At 43.0% G+C, this 18,320-nt stretch overlaps 1 protein-coding gene across 1 annotated transcript in view; it reads right to left on the minus strand.

The window, feature by feature from the left end:
* The window catches only part of LOC135544007 (FRAS1-related extracellular matrix protein 2-like), a 229,684-nt gene extending 213,193 nt beyond the window's left edge, over window positions 1-16,491 (minus strand). The window contains exons 1-2 of the mRNA XM_064971330.1: window positions 15,040-16,491; window positions 8,962-12,478 (exon numbers count right to left, since the gene is read on the minus strand). Coding sequence (XP_064827402.1) covers window positions 8,962-12,478; window positions 15,040-16,491 — 4,969 coding nt within the window. The remainder of the gene's footprint in view (window positions 1-8,961; window positions 12,479-15,039) is intronic.
* Between the last annotated feature and the right edge of the window lie 1,829 nt (window positions 16,492-18,320).

The raw sequence follows: 18,320 nt of genomic DNA on the forward strand, positions 1-18,320 counted from the left end.
TCTGGAGAGACCTGAAAACCCATCCAACCTGACAGAGCTTGAGAGAATCTGCAGAGAAAAATGGGAGAAACTCCCCAAATACAGGTATGCCACGTGTGTAGTGGCATACCAAAGAAGACCTGAGGCTGTAATCACTGCCAAAGGTGCTTCAACAAAGTACTGATTAAAGGGTCTGAATACTTATGTAAATATATATTTTTTGTATAAATTAGCAAACATTTCGAAAACCTGTTTTTGCTTTGTCTTTATGGATATTATGTGTTGACCGATGAGAAAAAAACTATTGAATACATTTTAGAATAAGGTTGGGAGGGCTAAGGCCTACATACTTGGCAGCCAGGCCCACCCATCGGTGAGCCCAGACAAAAAGAACAAACAAAAAAATCCCCACAAATAAAGGGCTTAATTTGTCATGCCTGCTCCAGAGGGTGCCAGGCTGCCCGTCATTACTCACACCTGTCACCGTCATTACTCACAGCTGTCACCGTCATTACTCACAGCTGTCACCGTCATTACTCACACCTGTCACCATCATTACTCACACCTGTCACCATCATTACCACACCTGTCAACGTCATTACTCACACCTGTCAACATCATTACTCATACCTGTCACCGTCATTACTCACACCTGTCACTGTCATTACTCACACCTGTCACCATCATTACTCACACCTGTCAATGTCATTACTCACACCTGTCACCATCATTACTCACACCTGTCAACGTCATTACTCACACCTGTCAACGTCATTACTCACACCTGTCAACGTCATTACTCATACCTGTCACCGTCATTACTCACACCTGTCACCATCATTACTCACACCTGTCACCGTCATTACTCACACCTGTCACCGTCATTACTCACACCTGTCACCATCATTACTCACACCTGTCAACATCATTACACGCATCAGTGCTCATTGGACACACCTGGACTCCTTCACTTTGTTGATTGCCCATCTATATCTGTCCGTTCCTCAGTGTGAATATAGACTGTACTATCCTGTAGTGTTTTACAGACTGTACTATCCTGTCGTGTTTTTATAGACTGTACTATCCTGTAGTGTTTTATAGACTGTACTATCCTGTAGTGTTTATATAGACTGTACTATCCTGTAGTGTTTATATAGACTGTACTATCCTGTAGTGTTTTATAGACTGTACTATCCTGTAGTGTTTATATAGACTGTACAATCCTGTAGTGTTTATATAGACTGTACTATCCTGTAGTGTTTATATAGACTGTACTATCCTGAAGTGTTTATATAGACTGTACTATCCTGTAGTGTTTATATAGACTGTACTATCCTGTAGTGTTTATATAGACTGTACTATCCTGTAGTGTTTATATAGACTGTACTATCCTGTAGTGTTTATATAGACTGTACTATCCTGTAGTGTTTTACAGACTGTACTATACTGTAGTGTTTATATAGACTGTACTATCCTGTAGTGTTTATATAGACTGTACTATCCTGTAGTGTTTATATAGACTGTACTATCTTGTAGTGTTTATATAGACTGTACTGTCCTGTAGTGTTTATATAGACTGTACTATCTTGTAGTGTTTTTATAGACTGTACTATCCTGTAGTGTTTTACAGACTGTACTATCCTATAGTGTTTATATAGACTGTACTATCCTGTAGTGTTTATATAGACTGTACTATCCTGTAGTGTTTTACAGACTGTACTATACTGGAGTGTTTACAAAACTGTACTATCCTGTAGTGTTTTATATACTGTACTATCTTGTAGTGTTTATACAGACTGTACTGTCCTGTAGTGTTTATATAGACTGTACTATCCTGTAGTGTTTTACAGACTATACTATCCTGTAGTGTTTATATAGACTGTACTATCCTGTAGTGTTTATATAGACTGTACTATCCTGTAGTGTTTATATAGACTGTACTATCCTGTAGTGTTTATATAGACTGTACTATCCTGTAGTGTTTAACAGACTGTACTATACTGTAGTGTTTACAAAACTGTACTATCCTGTAGTGTTTTATAGACTGTACTGTCCTGTAGTGTTTATATAGACTGTACTATCCTGTAGTGTTTATATAGACTGTACTATCCTGTAGTGTTTATATAGACTGTACTATTCTGTAGTGTTTATATAGACTGTACTATCCTGTAGTGTGAATATAGACTGTACTATCCTGTAGTGTTTTACAGACTGTACTATCCTGTAGTGTTTTATAGACTGTACTATCCTGTAGTGTTTATATAGACTGTACTATCCTGTAGTGTTTATATAGACTGTACTATCCTGTAGTGTTTATATAGACTGTACTATCCTATAGTGTTTATATAGACTGTACTATCCTGTAGTGTTTATATAGACTGTACTATCCTGTAGTGTTTATATAGACTGTACTCTCCTGTAGTGTTTATAGAGACTGTACTATCCTGTAGTGTTTATATAGACTGTACCATTCTGTAGTGTTTATATAGACTGTACTATCCTTTAGTGTTTATATAGACTGTACTATCCTGTAGTGTTTTATAGACTGTACTATCCTGTAGTGTTTGAAAGACTGTACTATCCTGTAGTGTTTATATAGACTGTACTATCCTGTAGTGTTTTTATAGACTGTACTATCCTGTAGTGTTTATATAGACTGTACTATCCTTTAGTGTTTATATAGACTGTACTATCCTGTAGTGTTTTATAGACTGTACTATCCTGTAGTGTTTGAAAGACTGTACTATCCTGTAGTGTTTATATAGACTGTACTATCCTGTAGTGTTTTTATAGACTGTACTATCCTGTAGTGTTTATATAGACTGTACTATCCTGTAGTGTTTATATAGACTGTACTATCCTGTAGTGTTTATATAGACTGTACTATCCTGTAGTGTTTATATAGACTGTACTATCCTGTAGTGTTTATATAGACTGTACTAACTGTATTGAGATGAGGCCAAAATGGAAGCTACAAGGCACAGAAACATAGCAGAACTGGAAGTATTGAGATGGGGCCCTAACACAACGCACAGAAACATGGCAGAACTAGAATCTTGAGATGGGGCCCTAACACAAGGCACAGAAACATGGCAGAACTAGAAGTATTGAGATGGGGCCCTAACACAACGCACAGAAACATGGCAGAACTAGAATATTGAGATGGGGCCCTAACACAAGGCACAGAAACATGGCAGAACTAGAATATTGAGATGGGGCCTTAACACAAGGCACAGAAACATGGCAGAACTAGAATATTGAGATGGGGCCCTAACACAAGGCACATAGACCTGGTATAAAAGGAGACAATATGTAAAAGAAGACAAGGAGAAGAAGTAATTCGGACGTTTTGAGACACAGCCTCAATGTAAGGCATGCAGCTATGGCAGATCTAAAAGGAGATGAGGAGAGGGAGTTAGTTTATACTATTGAGACCCTGCCGTAATACATGATATAGCAGATCTGAAAGGAGACGAGGAGAGGGGGTTAGTTTTTACTATTGAGACCCTGCCGTAACGCATGATATAGCAGATCTAAAAGGAGACGAGGAGAGGGGGTTAGTTTTTACTATTGAGACCCTGCCGTAATGCATGATATAGCAGATCTGAAAGGAGACGAGGAGAGGGGGTTAGTTTTTACTATTGAGACCCTGCCGTAATGCATGATATAGCAGATCTAAAAGGAGATGAGGAGAGGGAGTTAGTTTTTACTATTGAGACCCTGCCGTAATGCATGATATAGCAGATCTGAAAGGAGACGAGGAGAGGGGGTTAGTTTTTACTATTGAGACCATGCCGTAATACATGATATAGCAGATCTAAAAGGAGATGAGGAGAGGGGATTAGTTTTTACTATTGAGACCCTGCCGTAATGCATGATATAGCAGATCTAAAAGGAGATGAGGAGAGGGAGTTAGTTTTTACTATTGAGACCCTGCCGTAATGCATGATATAGCAGATCTAAAAGGAGATGAGGAGAGGGAGTTAGTTTTTACTATTGAGACCCTGCCGTAATGCATGATATAGCAGATCCAAAAGTATACTAATGTAAGGCAGACGGCAGAAAGACCTGGCAGAATTAGAAGTATTGAGATGAGCCCCTAATGGAAGCTACAAGGCACAGAGACCTGGCAGAACTAGAAGTCAACATTCTGAACCGTAGGGCACTCAGGTCATGAAATATTTAGCAAGGTGCATCGTGGGACCAGACCAGGGTAGTAGAAGGGGTAAATAAAGACAAGAGTGTCTCTTTCACCTCGCTGCATCCTCTGATGAAAATGTTTGCTGATTCTCTCTCTCCTCCCATATCTATTTATCTTCTTCCATCTCTCTCTCTCTCTCTCTCCTTGCATCTTTCCTTTTGTCCTTCCATTTCTTTCTCCCTGCCCCCCCTCTCTTTCCCTCTCTCCCCTCCTCCCCTCTTTTTTTTCACTCTCCCTCTCCCCCTTCTCCCCTATCTCCCTTTCCCTGACACAGTGACACTCTGGTTGCTGTCAGAAGAATTTTCTGTCTTCCAGAAAGAGAAGCCTCTGCTTCCGTCTGTCTGCCTGCCTCTGTTTCTAGTCTTGGCTTCACTCCACAGCGATTTTGACTAGATGGCATGCAGCTACGGACATAATTGACTTTCGTAGCATGTTAGGAGAAACTTTGCAGCAGGTCAGGATAATTAACGTAGCAGGATAGGAAAAATAGGGTTAAGGTTAACAAAAATGCAAAAAATCTTCCTGGTGCGACTTGAACATGTATACCATCTAGCACCACCCTCCACACCTCGGTGCCTCTCTTCTTGCCTCCGAGTATGACTGGGTTTGAATCCTAGACTTGTCTCTACAATGTGTTTACAACACACTCAGCATGTCACATAAAGACACATATCACTACACTTCCAAAGAGTTTTACAGAGAATTATCTTACATTATCGTCTCTCATACACACAATCTGACCTCTTACCCATCATCCTTTACTTTGCTCGTCTCATTGAACAATCCACTGTACCGAACTGCCATTTGGGGAGCAGCCCAGAATGAAACATCTCCCCAAACTGGTGTACTTCCTCTCAGGTCTGCCTTGAGGAACTCTCAGGGGTGCTATTTTGGAAGTCTCAGGCGTGACTTTTGGAGCTCTCAGGTCTGCCTTTTGGAACTCTCAGGTCTGCCTTTAGGAACTCTCAGGGGTGCTTTTTTGGAAGTCTCAGGCGTGACTTTTGGAGCTCTCAGGTGTGCCTTTTGGAACTCTCAGGGGTGCCTTTTGGAACTCTCAGGTCTGCCTTTTGGAACTCTCAGGTGTGCCTTTTGGAACTCTCAGGGGTGCCTTTTGGAACTCTCAGGTCTGCCTTTTGGAACTCTCAGGTCTGCCTTTTGGAATTCTCTGGTGTGCCTTTTGGAACTCTCAGGGGTGCCTTTTGGAACTCTCGGGTCTGCCTTTTGGAACTCTCAGGTCTGCCTTTAGGAACTCTCAGGGGTGCTTTTTTGGAAGTCTCAGGCGTGACTTTTGGAGCTCTCAGGTCTGCCTTTTTGAACTCTCAGGTCTGCCTTTTGGAACTCTCAGGTCTGCCTTTTGGAACTCTCTGGTGTGCCTTTTGGAACTCTCAGGGGTGCCTTTTGGAACTCTCAGGTGTGCCTTTTGGAACTCTCAGGTGTGCCTTTTGGAACTCTCAGGTGTGCCTTTTGGAACTCTCAGGTGTGCCTTTTGGAACTCTCAGGTGTGCCTTTTGGAGCTCTCAGGTCTACCTTTTGGAACTCTCAGGTGTGCCTTTTTGAACTCTCAGGTCTACCTTTTGGAACTCTCAGGTCTACCTTTTGGAACTCTCAGGTGTGCCTTTTGGAACTCTCAGGTGTGCCTTTTGGAGCTCTCAGGTCTGCCTTTTGGAACTCTCAGGTCTGCCTTTTGGAACTCTCAGGTCTGCCTTTTGGAACTCTCAGGGGTGCCTTTTGGAACTCTCAGGTCTACCTTTTGGAGCTCTCAGGTCTACCTTTTGGAACTCTCAGGTCTGCCTTTTGGAACTCTCAGGTCTGCCTTTTGGAACTCTCAGGTGTGCCTTTTGGAACTCTCAGGTGTGCCTTTTGGAACTCTCAGGTGTGCCTTTTGGAACTCTCAGGTCTGCCTTTTTGAACTCTCAGGCGTGACTTTTGGAGCTCTCAGGTCTGCCTTTTTGAACTCTCAGGTCTGCCTTTTGGAACTCTCAGGTCTGCCTTTTGGAACTCTCTGGTGTGCCTTTTGGAACTCTCAGGGGTGCCTTTTGGAACTCTCAGGTGTGCCTTTTGGAACTCTCAGGTGTGCCTTTTGGAACTCTCAGGTGTGCCTTTTGGAACTCTCAGGTGTGCCTTTTGGAACTCTCAGGTGTGCCTTTTGGAGCTCTCAGGTCTACCTTTTGGAACTCTCAGGTGTGCCTTTTGAACTCTCAGGTCTACCTTTTGGAACTCTCAGGTCTACCTTTTGGAACTCTCAGGTGTGCCTTTTGGAACTCTCAGGTGTGCCTTTTGGAACTCTCAGGTCTGCCTTTTGGAACTCTCAGGTCTGCCTTTTGGAACTCTCAGGTCTGCCTTTTGGAACTCTCAGGGGTGCCTTTTGGAACTCTCAGGTCTACCTTTTGGAGCTCTCAGGTCTACCTTTTGGAACTCTCAGGTCTGCCTTTTGGAACTCTCAGGTCTGCCTTTTGGAACTCTCAGGTGTGCCTTTTGGAACTCTCAGGTGTGCCTTTTGGAACTCTCAGGTGTGCCTTTTGGAACTCTCAGGTGTGCCTTTTGGAACTCTCAGGTCTGCCTTTTGGAACTCTCAGGGGTGCCTTTTGGAACTCTCAAGTGTGCCTTTTGGAACTCTCAGGTGTGCCTTTTGGAGCTCTCAGGTCTACCTTTTGGAACTCTCAGGTGTGCCTTTTGGAGCTCTCAGGTGTGCCTTTTGGAACTCTCAGGTCTGCCTTTTGGAACTCTCAGGGGTGCCTTTTGGAACTCTCAGGTGTGCCTTTTGGAACTCTCAGGTCTGCCTTTTGGAACTCTCAGGGGTACCTTTTGGAGCTCTCAGGTCTGCCTTTTGGAACTCTCAGGTCTGCCTTTTGGAACTCTCAGGTCTGCCTTTAGGAACTCTCAGGTGTGCCTTTTGGAACTCTCAGGTCTGCCTTTTGGAACTCTCAGGGGTACCTTTTGGAGCTCTCAGGTCTGCCTTTAGGAACTCTCAGGTGTGCCTTTTGGAGCTCTCAGGTCTGCCTTTTGGAACTCTCAGGTCTGCCTTTTGGAACTCTCAGGGGTACCTTTAGTACTCTCAGGGGTACCTTTTGGAACCTTTCCTAGTCTTGATCATTTTTTGGAACACTCACGTATTAACCTGTACTGTGGAATGTACATGGAGATTTGACATGGGAGCACTATTGTGGCAAACATTAAAAAAATATTATAGTATACTATGGTTAAATACTATAGTATTTACTGTAGTGTTTTTGGTAAAGTCTGTAGTTTTAAAATTGCATTTTTTTGTAAGAGTTACTGTAGTGTTTACTGTTGTGTCATTGTGGAATCAAATCTCATTCAATTCATGGAACCGATGTAAGCATTAGTCACGTATCATGTTCAAAACATTTTTAAGTGATTTTTTTTGCTTCACAATTATTTTTTAGATATTTTCAGATGATTTGGACATTTGGAGCCTATTTAATCTATTAAAAAAGTGTCAAAGAAAATAGATTATTTCCAATGTGGATCAAATGAGATGGAGTTCATAACCACTAAAAATATGTATAGGGACATTTTAGGTATGCTGCTGCTGAAGAAAAAGAAACGGTCAAGGTCTGCCACAGTTAAAAAAAGGTTGGTAGACACTGGACTCCAGCGTGCTCCCACCATGCAGAGCAGACCTGAGGTCAAATAATATTTGTAATATTTGAAATACCTTGTGAATTTGCTTTAGTCTGCCTGGATTGCCAGATGAGCGGAGACCAGGGTTCGCAGTTAACATACAACCGCAGCCACTATTTTCCCTTGTTAATCACACTCTGAAGAGCAAGGCTGTAATTAACATCTAAATTGCAGCTAATGCCTCCCTCCCCTACAGATTAACATTCCGATTCCCCAGCCAGTACTTACCAGTTAGATTAATAATTATCCCGATCTAAATCAAATCTTTGTAATGCATTGGGTGGTTAAGTCATTATCTAGTAATTATGAACAGAGGGAATGTGTAAATATATGTGTGAATGCTTAGCTGTGATTGTTCCATTATCGTTTCAAATTCTGACTTTCCAAGACAAAGACTTACCAATAATACCAGTTGTACATTTTAAATATATATTTTAATATGCTATATAGATTTGAACAAAGCCTCAAAGTAAATAAGCAACTGTTTTAGAAAATCATGAAATAAATTCAATCAATCAATCAATCAATCTATCAATAAATCAATGAATCTATCTGTCAATAAATAAATGAATCTATCAATCATTCAATGAATCAATCAATCAATCAATCAATTAATCTATATATAAATGAATATATCAATCAATCAATGAATGTATTTGTCAATCAATCAATTAATCGATATATCAATGAATATATCAATCAAACAATTAATATGTCAATCAATCCATTAATCTATCAATCAAACAATATATCAATAAATAAATACATCAATCAATGAATCAATCAATCAATCAGTTAATGAATCTATCAATCATTCAATCAATCAATCAATCAATCCATCTATCAATCAATCAATGAATCTATATATCAATGAATATATCAATCAATCAATTAATGTATCTGTCAATCAATCAATGAATCTACATATCAATCAATCCATCAATCAATCAATATATGTGTCAATCAATATATCAATCAATCAACGAATATATCAATAAATTAACATATCAATCAATAAATCAATCAATGAATCTATCAATCAATCAACATAACTAAGTGATAAGAAATCATATACCCGAAGCAATCAATCGATCAAACAATCAATAATCAATAATACCGTTTGGCTGGTGTCTTACCTTGACTGAAGGCGTCGATGGAGACGTTCCCTTTGCCCAGATTGATGAGGTAACCATGCTTGGGTTCCGTGGTGACGTGGAACACTAAGGAAGCCGGAACGCTGTCCCTGTCTAACGCCCTTAGAACCGTGGAGGTCACGAGGAACCCCAGGTGCCCCGTGGACAGGATCCTCAGTGTCGGGGCTCCCTTATTCACCACCAGCTGAGGGACACTGTTATCTATGGCCACCACCGTGATATTCATTGTCTGTGGGCGCCGTGTCTCGAACACCGTGTCGGAGAACACGTAGAAGTCAGTGTGCGTCCCGTCGGTCATAGTAAATGAGAAGGGGTCTTCGGAGGTCTCGGTGCCATCGTGTTTGTAGCTGATGAGGTTCTCGCTGAGGTCTTGCTTGGTGAAGATGGTGACCGGTGAGGTGTGGTTATAGAGGAGTTTTCCGTGCGCTGGTGGTTGGGTGACGGTGAACTTCAACAACAGGTCAGCTGTGTCCTGGTCCTCTGCGGTCAGCTCGAGTTTACTCTGCCCCTCGGTGACCACGAGTCTGTGAAACGTTAAAACTGGTTTCGTGTTATCCACTTCCACGATAGCGACTCGGAAAGTACGGAACACCGGCTTGTAACCATCAGTTACCTCAAACTCAAAACTGTCCATCTTGACTTCGTCGTCCGAAGTATGGATGTAGTAGACTTTACTGCCAGCCAGCTGGAGTTGGGTGAATGACACGATGGGGATCCAGGGTGTATCAGTACACTCCAGGTGTCCTCTAACTGGAGCTCTGGTGATGGTGAACACCAAACGTTCATCTGGACTGTCGAGATCACTAGTACTGAGAAGATCTGTGGTAAATGTCACTCTACCGCCTTCCTTCATAGAGACTCCCTTGCTGACCACGTCTGGGGAGACCATGTCGATGCTCCTGATGGTGATGTAGAAGTAACGATCGATCAGAGGGTTCATGCCGTCGGTGATGTCGAACTTGACCAGGTCACAGATGCCTTCCTGACCATTGTGTGTGTAAACGATCAACCTTTTGTCAACATCCCTCTGTGTGAAATTCATGCCTAACATGATGTACTCCAGAGAACCAGATGGGGATTTCCTCTGAAGAACACCCTGAACAGGACCGAAGCGGATCACATAGGTCAACGCTCCATCGTCCGAGTCTAGATCGGTGGCTTTGAGGACCTTGTTGTTGATCTCTTTCGCCTCACCTACTTCCACCTCCAGACCGACATTAACCAGCATTCTCGGCGTCTCGTCATCGAGGCCGATGATCATAACCATGGCGGTTCTCTCTACTGAATATTTCCCGTCTGTTAGAATGACGTCAAAGCTGTCCTCGGTGGTCTCAGAGTCGTCATGTTCGTAGATGAAACTGGAAGCTTCCCTAATCTGCTCTAAGGTGAAGTTTATGACTGGGACTGAGCCTGTGGCTAGCTGATTGAGGATAAAGCCGTGTTTGGGCAGTTTGGAGATGATGAAAGTCAGCTCCTCTGCTGGGATATCAGTGTCTGCTCCGTTCAGGAAATTAGTGTCTATGACTATATTCATCCCCTCCATCACAACTATCTCCCTCAAGTAAAACTCTGGCTTTTCATCATTAGCCGGAATAATCACAATAGGGAAGAAATGCCTTTTTGATAAGTTGATACCGTCGGAGCATCTAAATGTGAACCTGTCCTCTACGGGTTCTAACCCCTTGTGGATACTCTGAACATAATATACATGTCCTTCACTGATGTCTCTGATGTAGAAGGCGCTGACTGCCGTCCCTGACCGTGAACTCTCTGATCCAAGAGCTGGGGAGATGTTCTCCACATAACCAGACGTGGGCTGGACGATGATGGTGCAGAGAATATCATCACTGGTTGTGTCTTTGTCTTCGGCCTTTAAATACTGTGTTCCGATGGCATACTTCTCTCCTTCGACAACGATGAACTGGTCACCCATGGTTACCTCAGGGGCCTGGTTGTCAACGGGGATGATTGTGACACGGACGTGGACACCGTTGACCTTGTTCCCGCCCACTGACCAATCATCTGACATGTCAGTTAGGGTGAGGTTGAAGCTGTCCATGATGGACGTCAGCCCAATCTCTCCGCCGGTATGGGCATACACCACTAAACCGTTGATGATGTCGACTTGGGTGAACTTCACGGCATGTGCCCCGGCAACCAGGATGACACCAAACACGGGCGCATTCTCGATGAGGAAGGTCAGCTGGAGGTCGTCGGTGTCCTCGTCCCACCCCTGGAGGACACTCGTAGTGATCTCCATAGCTCCATTCTCTAGGACGTCCATATGTGAACCGACCGTCCCGGCTGGTAAACTGACAGCCGGCGTGTCGTCGTCAACGGGCTTCACGACGACTCTGACTTTAACCGTGACAACATGGATCCCATCGCTGACGTCGAGTTGGAACACGTCACTCACTGTCTCGTCGCCGTTTTGGACGTATATGATCTTCCTGTCCGAGATGTCCTCTAGGAAGAAAGCTCCCCCTTTGGGTAGGTCTGAGAAGGCATGCTGGACTTGGCCGTGCAGCGGAGGCTGGCTGAGGGTAAACGTTATCTGTTTACTGTCTGTGTCTGGGTCTGATGTGTCCAACTCAGCACTGGATATCACATGCATGCCTTGCTCAAACACAGAAAAGCCAGTGTTAGTGATCTGTGGTGGTTTGTTGTCAACTGGATGGAGGAAAATCCTGAAAGACCCCTCGACGCTATTCCCGGCCGTGTCTTCGACAGAGAACCGGAACTGGAGGACGTGAGCCGTGATGCCCAGCTCCTGGTCGGGAGGACTGTAGGATATCTTGTGGTGGTTGACCTGAGCCTGCGTGAACTCGTTGACCTCAGTGTCGGGGCTCTCGGTCAGAACAATGGACCCGAACACCACCGGGCTGTTCTCGTCTGTGTCTGTTGGCGGCTGGATCACTGTATATTTCAGGTTGTGCTCCTCAGAGTCTAGATCGGTGTAGAGAAGCATGTTCTTACCGAAATGAGTCAGCTGGTACTCCTGAACAGTCACTTGGAGCGTGGTACCGGGAAAAAGCTCAGGGGGAAGGTTGTCGATGGGTAGAACCCTGATGATGAACGTGCTCTCGCCCGATTCGTTAGGCGGGTCATTGTCGTCATGAACTTTGAACACAAACTGGTCTATGACTGTGTCAGTGTTATGTGGTCCGGTGTGTTTATAGAACACCTTCCGATCTGTGATGTCTTTCTGCAGCCACTCTGTCACCTCCTTCTCATATACCTCATCCTCAGCGTTGAACTTCCATGACTCTGGATCCTCTGGGGCGTCGGACTGCCTCAGCAGTAACCCCCCGATGGTCGAGAATGGCGGCTCGATCATGAATTTGATCGTGGAATCTTCTGAGTCGATGTCAGCGGCGCTGAGCATCAGAGGAGAGATAGCCATAATCTGGTTCTTGAAGAGCACAAGACCAGTGTTGATGTTGATGATGGGAGGCTCGTCGTCCGTGGGAACAATTGTCAAGGGAAACAGGAACTCCACCTGAGAGAGAGAGAGAGAGAGAGAGAGAGAGAGAGATAGAGAGAGGTTTATTTCAATAAGGTTTATAGAAATACACAATGCACTGGATCCACCTCTTATTACTAACAACAGCGACACCATACTTAAAAAACGTAGGTGCTGGACTGATAAAGTAGGAATGAAAAGAAAACAAATTACTGTGGTCATTAAGGTGGTAAAGCCTTGTTCAAGCCAGAATGGCCCAAAGCCTACCTCCTGTTTCTGTAGCGTGAGGAAGCTTAATGTACATGTACATCCCCATGAGAGGACGCTAGTCTATCGCAGTGCCAAGCAGAGAAGTATTGGGACGCGAGCCTTCCAAATGGGCTAAATGCCTTTCATGCTCGCTTTGAGACAAGCAACACTGAAGCATGTATGAGAGCACCAGCTGTGTGGTTACGCTTTCCGGAGCAAGACCTTGATTGCAAGCCATTCCGAGTGGGTCAGAAGTTTACATACACTCAATTAGTATTTGGTAGCATTGCCTTTAAATTGTTTAACTTGGGTCAAACGTTTCGGGTAGCCTTCCACAAGCTTCCCACAATAAGTTGGGTGACTTTTGGCCCATTCCTCCTGACAGAGCTGGTATAACTGAATCAGGTTTGTTAGCCTTCTTGCTCACACATGCTTTTTCAGTTCTGCCCACAAATTTTCTATAGGATTGAGGTTAGGGCTTTGTGATGGCCACTCCAATACCTTGACTTTGTTGTCCTTAAAACTTCTTATGGCTTAGATCTCGCAAACGGGATCGATATGACAACAGCCAGTGAAAGTGCAGGGCGCCAAATTCACAACAACAGAAATCTCATAATAAAAATTCCTCAAACATACAAGTATTTTACACCATTTTAAAGATAAACTTGTTGTTAATCCCACCACAGTGTCCGATTTCAAAAAGGCTTTACGACGAAAGCACACCAAACAATTGTGGTAGGTCAGCACCTAGTCACAGAAAAACACAGCCATTTTTCCAGCCAAAGAGAGGAGCCGCAAAAAGCAGAAATAGAGATAAAATTAATCACTAACCTTTGATGATTTTCATCAGATGACACTCACAGGACTTCATGTTACACAATGCATGTATGTTTTGTTCGATAAAGTTCATATTTATATTCAAAAATCGCAGTTTACATTGGCGCATTACATTCAGTAATGTTTTGATTCCAAAACATCCGGTGATTTTGCAGAGAGCCACATCAATTTACAGAAATACTCACAATAAACATTGATAAAAGATACAACTGTTATGCATGGAACTTTAGATAAACTTCTCCTTAATGCAACCGCTGTGTCAGATTTCAAAAAGCTTTACCGAAAAAGCACACCATGCAATAATCTGAGTACAGCGCTCAGACAACAAAACAAGCCATACAGATATCTGCCATGTTGTGGAGTCAACAAAGTCAGAAATAGCATTATAAATATTCACTTACCTTTGATGATCTTCATCAGAATGCACTCCCAGAAATCCCAGTTCCACAATAAATGTTTGATTTGTTCAATAAAGTCCATAATTTATGTCCAAATACCTCCCTTTTGTTTGTGCGTTTATTACACAATCCAAACTCACGACGCGCGGGCAAGTCCAGGCGAAAGTTCAAAAGAAAAGTCATATTACAGTTCGTAGAAACATGTCAAACAAAGTATAGAATCAATCTTTAGGATGTTTTGTCATAAATCTAAAATAATGTTCCAACCAGAGAATTCCTTTGTCTGTAGAAATGCAATGGAACATAGCTAACTCACACGTGAACGCGTGTGATCAGCTCATGCCACTCTGGCAGACCTCTGACTCATTCAGCTTCCATTTCACCCTCCTTCACAGTAGAAGCATCAAACAAGGTTCTAAAGACTGTTGACATCTAGTGGAAGCCTTGAGAAGTGCAATATGACCCCATAGATACTGTATATTCAATAGGCAATGACTTGGAAAAACTACAAACCTCTGTCTAAAACTACTGTTGGAAAAATGTATTGTGTCATGCACAGTGTAGATGTCCTAACCGACTTGCCAAAATTAACAAGAAATTTGTGGAGTGGTTGAAAAATGTGTTTTAATGACTCCAACCTAACGGTATGTAAACTTCCGATTTCAACTGTATCCTCGCTATTGATATTTTATTGTTACTTTAAAAAAATAAATGATTTATTATTTTTTCAATTTTATTGTTACTTTTTTAAATAAATTATTTATTATTTTTTCAATTTAGTAAATATTTTCTTAACTCTATTTTCATAAAACTGCATTGTTGGTTAAGGACTTGTAAATAAGCATTGTTGTATTCGGCGGATGTGACATATAGCATTTGATTTGATTTTTCAACTTTTCATTAGGCCAGGAATCCACCCCCAAACCTTCCAATCTGAAGGAGGACGCTCTAACCACAAGGCCACTGAGTTGTTCATGAAAGACAGTAATTGGGAGCTTACACAGGCTTTTCTGTTCTGTAATTTTCTCAATAAGGTAACATTACATGGTATCAATAGCAATGAATGCTGAATTATTTGATACAATTAAACATTTTCATAAATAAGATATATACCTGGTTCTTGCCATCTGTCATTCTGAAGACGATGTTGTCACTGTACGTGTCGCTGCCATCATGTTGATAGATGACCACACCCGTATTCAGGTCGGCAGCCGTGAAGAACTTCCTGCGCAACCCCAGGACCGTGAGGTCGCCGTGGCGGAGCCCGTCAACGACGGTTACCGTAACGCTGTCCAGGTCGTCCTCGTCACTAATCTCCAGGTTGTGGGTAGAGAAAAGGGGGCGGGACTGACCTTCGTAAAGCAGCTGACCCGTGTTCAGCGTCACGACCGGCGCCAGAGAGTTAATTGGCTTCACCACAATCATGAACGCAAAGGGGTCCGAGACAGACACGTCCGGATCCACCACCTCAAACTCTATCTGAAAGATCCTCTCCGATTCCGAGTCCAGGGAGGGGGGCTGGTAGGCTATCTTCAGGTCCCGTAGGTCACTCTGGTAAAACGAGGTGATGGGTAGATTCCTGTCATCCGTGCTAACTATATAACCATCCTCATAAGAGAGGGGGGAGGTGATGTTGAAGATAAGCTCATCAGGGTTCGACTCAAGGTCCTCCGCAGCCAGCATGTCAGTGGTCAGAGCTGTCATCACAAACTGACTCACCTCCATCATCAGCATTGCCATGAAGCTGGGTTTAGGAGGAGTGTTCGCCTCTCCCTCCTTGATATGGATCATCAGTTGGAAACACTCCTCTTTTACTTTGTTTCCCTCTTTATCACATAGTTCCACAACCATGGGCACATAGTCTCTGTTGGGGGATTTGTGAACAAACGTGTGCTTGTAACGGATGTCAGATTGAATGAATTCGTCACAGTCCATCATTTTAGTGAGTCCATCATCTACAAGTCTTCCGTACTTGGGGAGAGCGCTACCACTCGCTAAAGAATTCACCTTGCATTTTTGAGAGTTTCTGTCATAAGTGAATTCCAAAATCTGTTCATCAATGGCATTACTAACGCCGTTCAATTTAGCAACGGTCAGCGGCATGTTTTTAGTGAGAACCTCCAGTTGCGTAAAAACCACTTCTACCTCCGTCATGAATGGAATGATAACGGTTTCGGTTTGAGTATCATACCTGAGCTGTAGCCTCACTCTGTCCTTAGCCAGGCTCCTCGAGCCGAAGTGGGAGTAGGTGACGTCGTTGGGACCGAAATCACACGGAAACTTTTTGGGAGACAGTTGCCCGGGTCTCTGGGAAAGCGGCTGGTTATCCAGAACGGTGATACTGCACCGGTCCCCCGGTTGCGTTTGAATCACCAAATCATTGACAGGATCAATGAAAACGGTTCTCCCGAAAGGCACGCGTATTCCGTTATTTGCCACCAGTATCGCATCCTCAGACAGTTCAGACCTCAACGGGAAAGATAATCCGTAGCTATCTGTGAGTTGTGCCACGCCGCTACCCGACAGCGACGCGGCAAGGAGGATCAATCTATAAAATAGTAGCATAGTGGGAGTCAGTAGATATAATCCAACACGAACGCGTTTAAACGGTATGTTTTGGAGAAGTGTCCGGTCCGTTGTTGTTATCCTATCCTACAGTTCAAATCCGTTACAGAAGAGGGGGAGACAGAAAAATGAATGAGAGACTGAGTGAAATTCCATACATGCGTCAATGTGACAGAGCGGCATTCTCAATGAGACATTTGCGCGCACAGTTTTAACTTCAGGCACTTGGGGACCAGTGTGAGAGAGCTCCCGCCCACATCCACAGGCTATTGGATGATTGTGAGGAAGGAATGCGCGAGGGAGACTGTGAATATGGTTATTGCTATGTGGGATCCTTGGGACGTCCATACCCTAAAACCTTAAAATCTTAACCCCTATTCTTACCCTAAACTTAACAGTATTCATAACCCTTACCTAACCCTCAACCTAACCTTAACCCTTACCTTATTAACCATTTTTAATTTCAACTTCAATGGGGTAAGGACCCTGTGAATAGACAGAGATGACACCCAGAAGAGAGGAGGACACTAGAGAAATACTGTGAATTAAGGATATAAGTGGTATGCAAATAGACCTACATGGGTTTTCAAAATTGTCCCATTTCAATAGCCTATGACATTTCAATGTTCTAACATGGTTGGGGTTATTGATGACTGTAGGCCTACATAGCCTACAGATTGTTTTAAATAAACCAAAACCAAGCGTTCAGCAATAGGCTTGGAAGGGCACTCAACATGCTCGGCACTGACACAGATGACTGATGATTGGATGAAAGAAATTGATAACAAGAACCTTTCCGGGAGATGTTTGTTCATTGCAGCTTTTGATAACATTGATCGAAAATCTATTTACTGAAAAAAAAACGTTAACCTCTTGAAACTCTAGGGGCGCTATATCATTTTTGGATTAAAAAGACGTGCCCGTTTTAAGTGCAATATTTTGTCACAAAAAGATGCTCGACTATGCATATAATTGGTAGCTTTGGAAAGAAAACACTGATGTTTCCAGAACTGCAAAGATATTTTCTGTGCGTGCCCTAGAACGTGAGCTACAGGCAAAACCAAGATGAAACGGCATCCAGGAAATGAGCAGGATTTTTGAGGCTCCGTTTTCCATTGTCTCCTTATATGGCTGTGAATGCAAGGGGAATGAGTCTGCCCTTTCTGTCGTTTCCCCAAGGTGTCTTCAGCATTGTGACGTATTTGTAGGCATATCATTGGAAGATTGACCATAAGAGACCACATTTACCAGGTGTCCGCTCGGTGTCCTGCGCCGAAATTGGTGCGCAAACCTCAGCTGCAAGTACTTTTCCATGGAATTCAGAGAAGAAAGCAGGCTTCCACGAACGATATATCAATGAAGAGATATGTGAAAAAACACCTTGAGGATTGATTCCAAACAACGTTTGCCATGTTTCGGTCGATATTATGGAGTTAATTCGGAAAAAGTTTGACGCTGTTGGTGACTGAATTTTCGGTTCGTTTCGGTAGCCAAATGTGATGTACAAAACGGAGCGATTTCTCCTACACAAAGATGCTTTCAGGAAAAACTGAACATTTGCTATGTAACTGAGAGTCTCCTCATTGAAAACATCCGAAGCTCTTCAAAGGTAAATGATTTTATTTATTTGGTTATCTGGTTTTTGTGAAATTGTTGCGTGCTAAATGCTACTCAAAATGCTAAGCTAGCTTAGCATACTCTTACACAAATTAGTGAATAGCGATGGTTCAAAAGCATATTTTGAAAATCTGAGATGACAGTGTTGTTAAGAAAAGGCTAAGCTTTAGAGCAGGCGCATTATTTTCATTTTATTTGCGATTTTCAGAAAT

The sequence above is a fragment of the Oncorhynchus masou genome, chromosome 8 (genome assembly GCF_036934945.1).
Source record: "Oncorhynchus masou masou isolate Uvic2021 chromosome 8, UVic_Omas_1.1, whole genome shotgun sequence".
Classification (NCBI taxonomy): domain Eukaryota; kingdom Metazoa; phylum Chordata; class Actinopteri; order Salmoniformes; family Salmonidae; genus Oncorhynchus; species Oncorhynchus masou.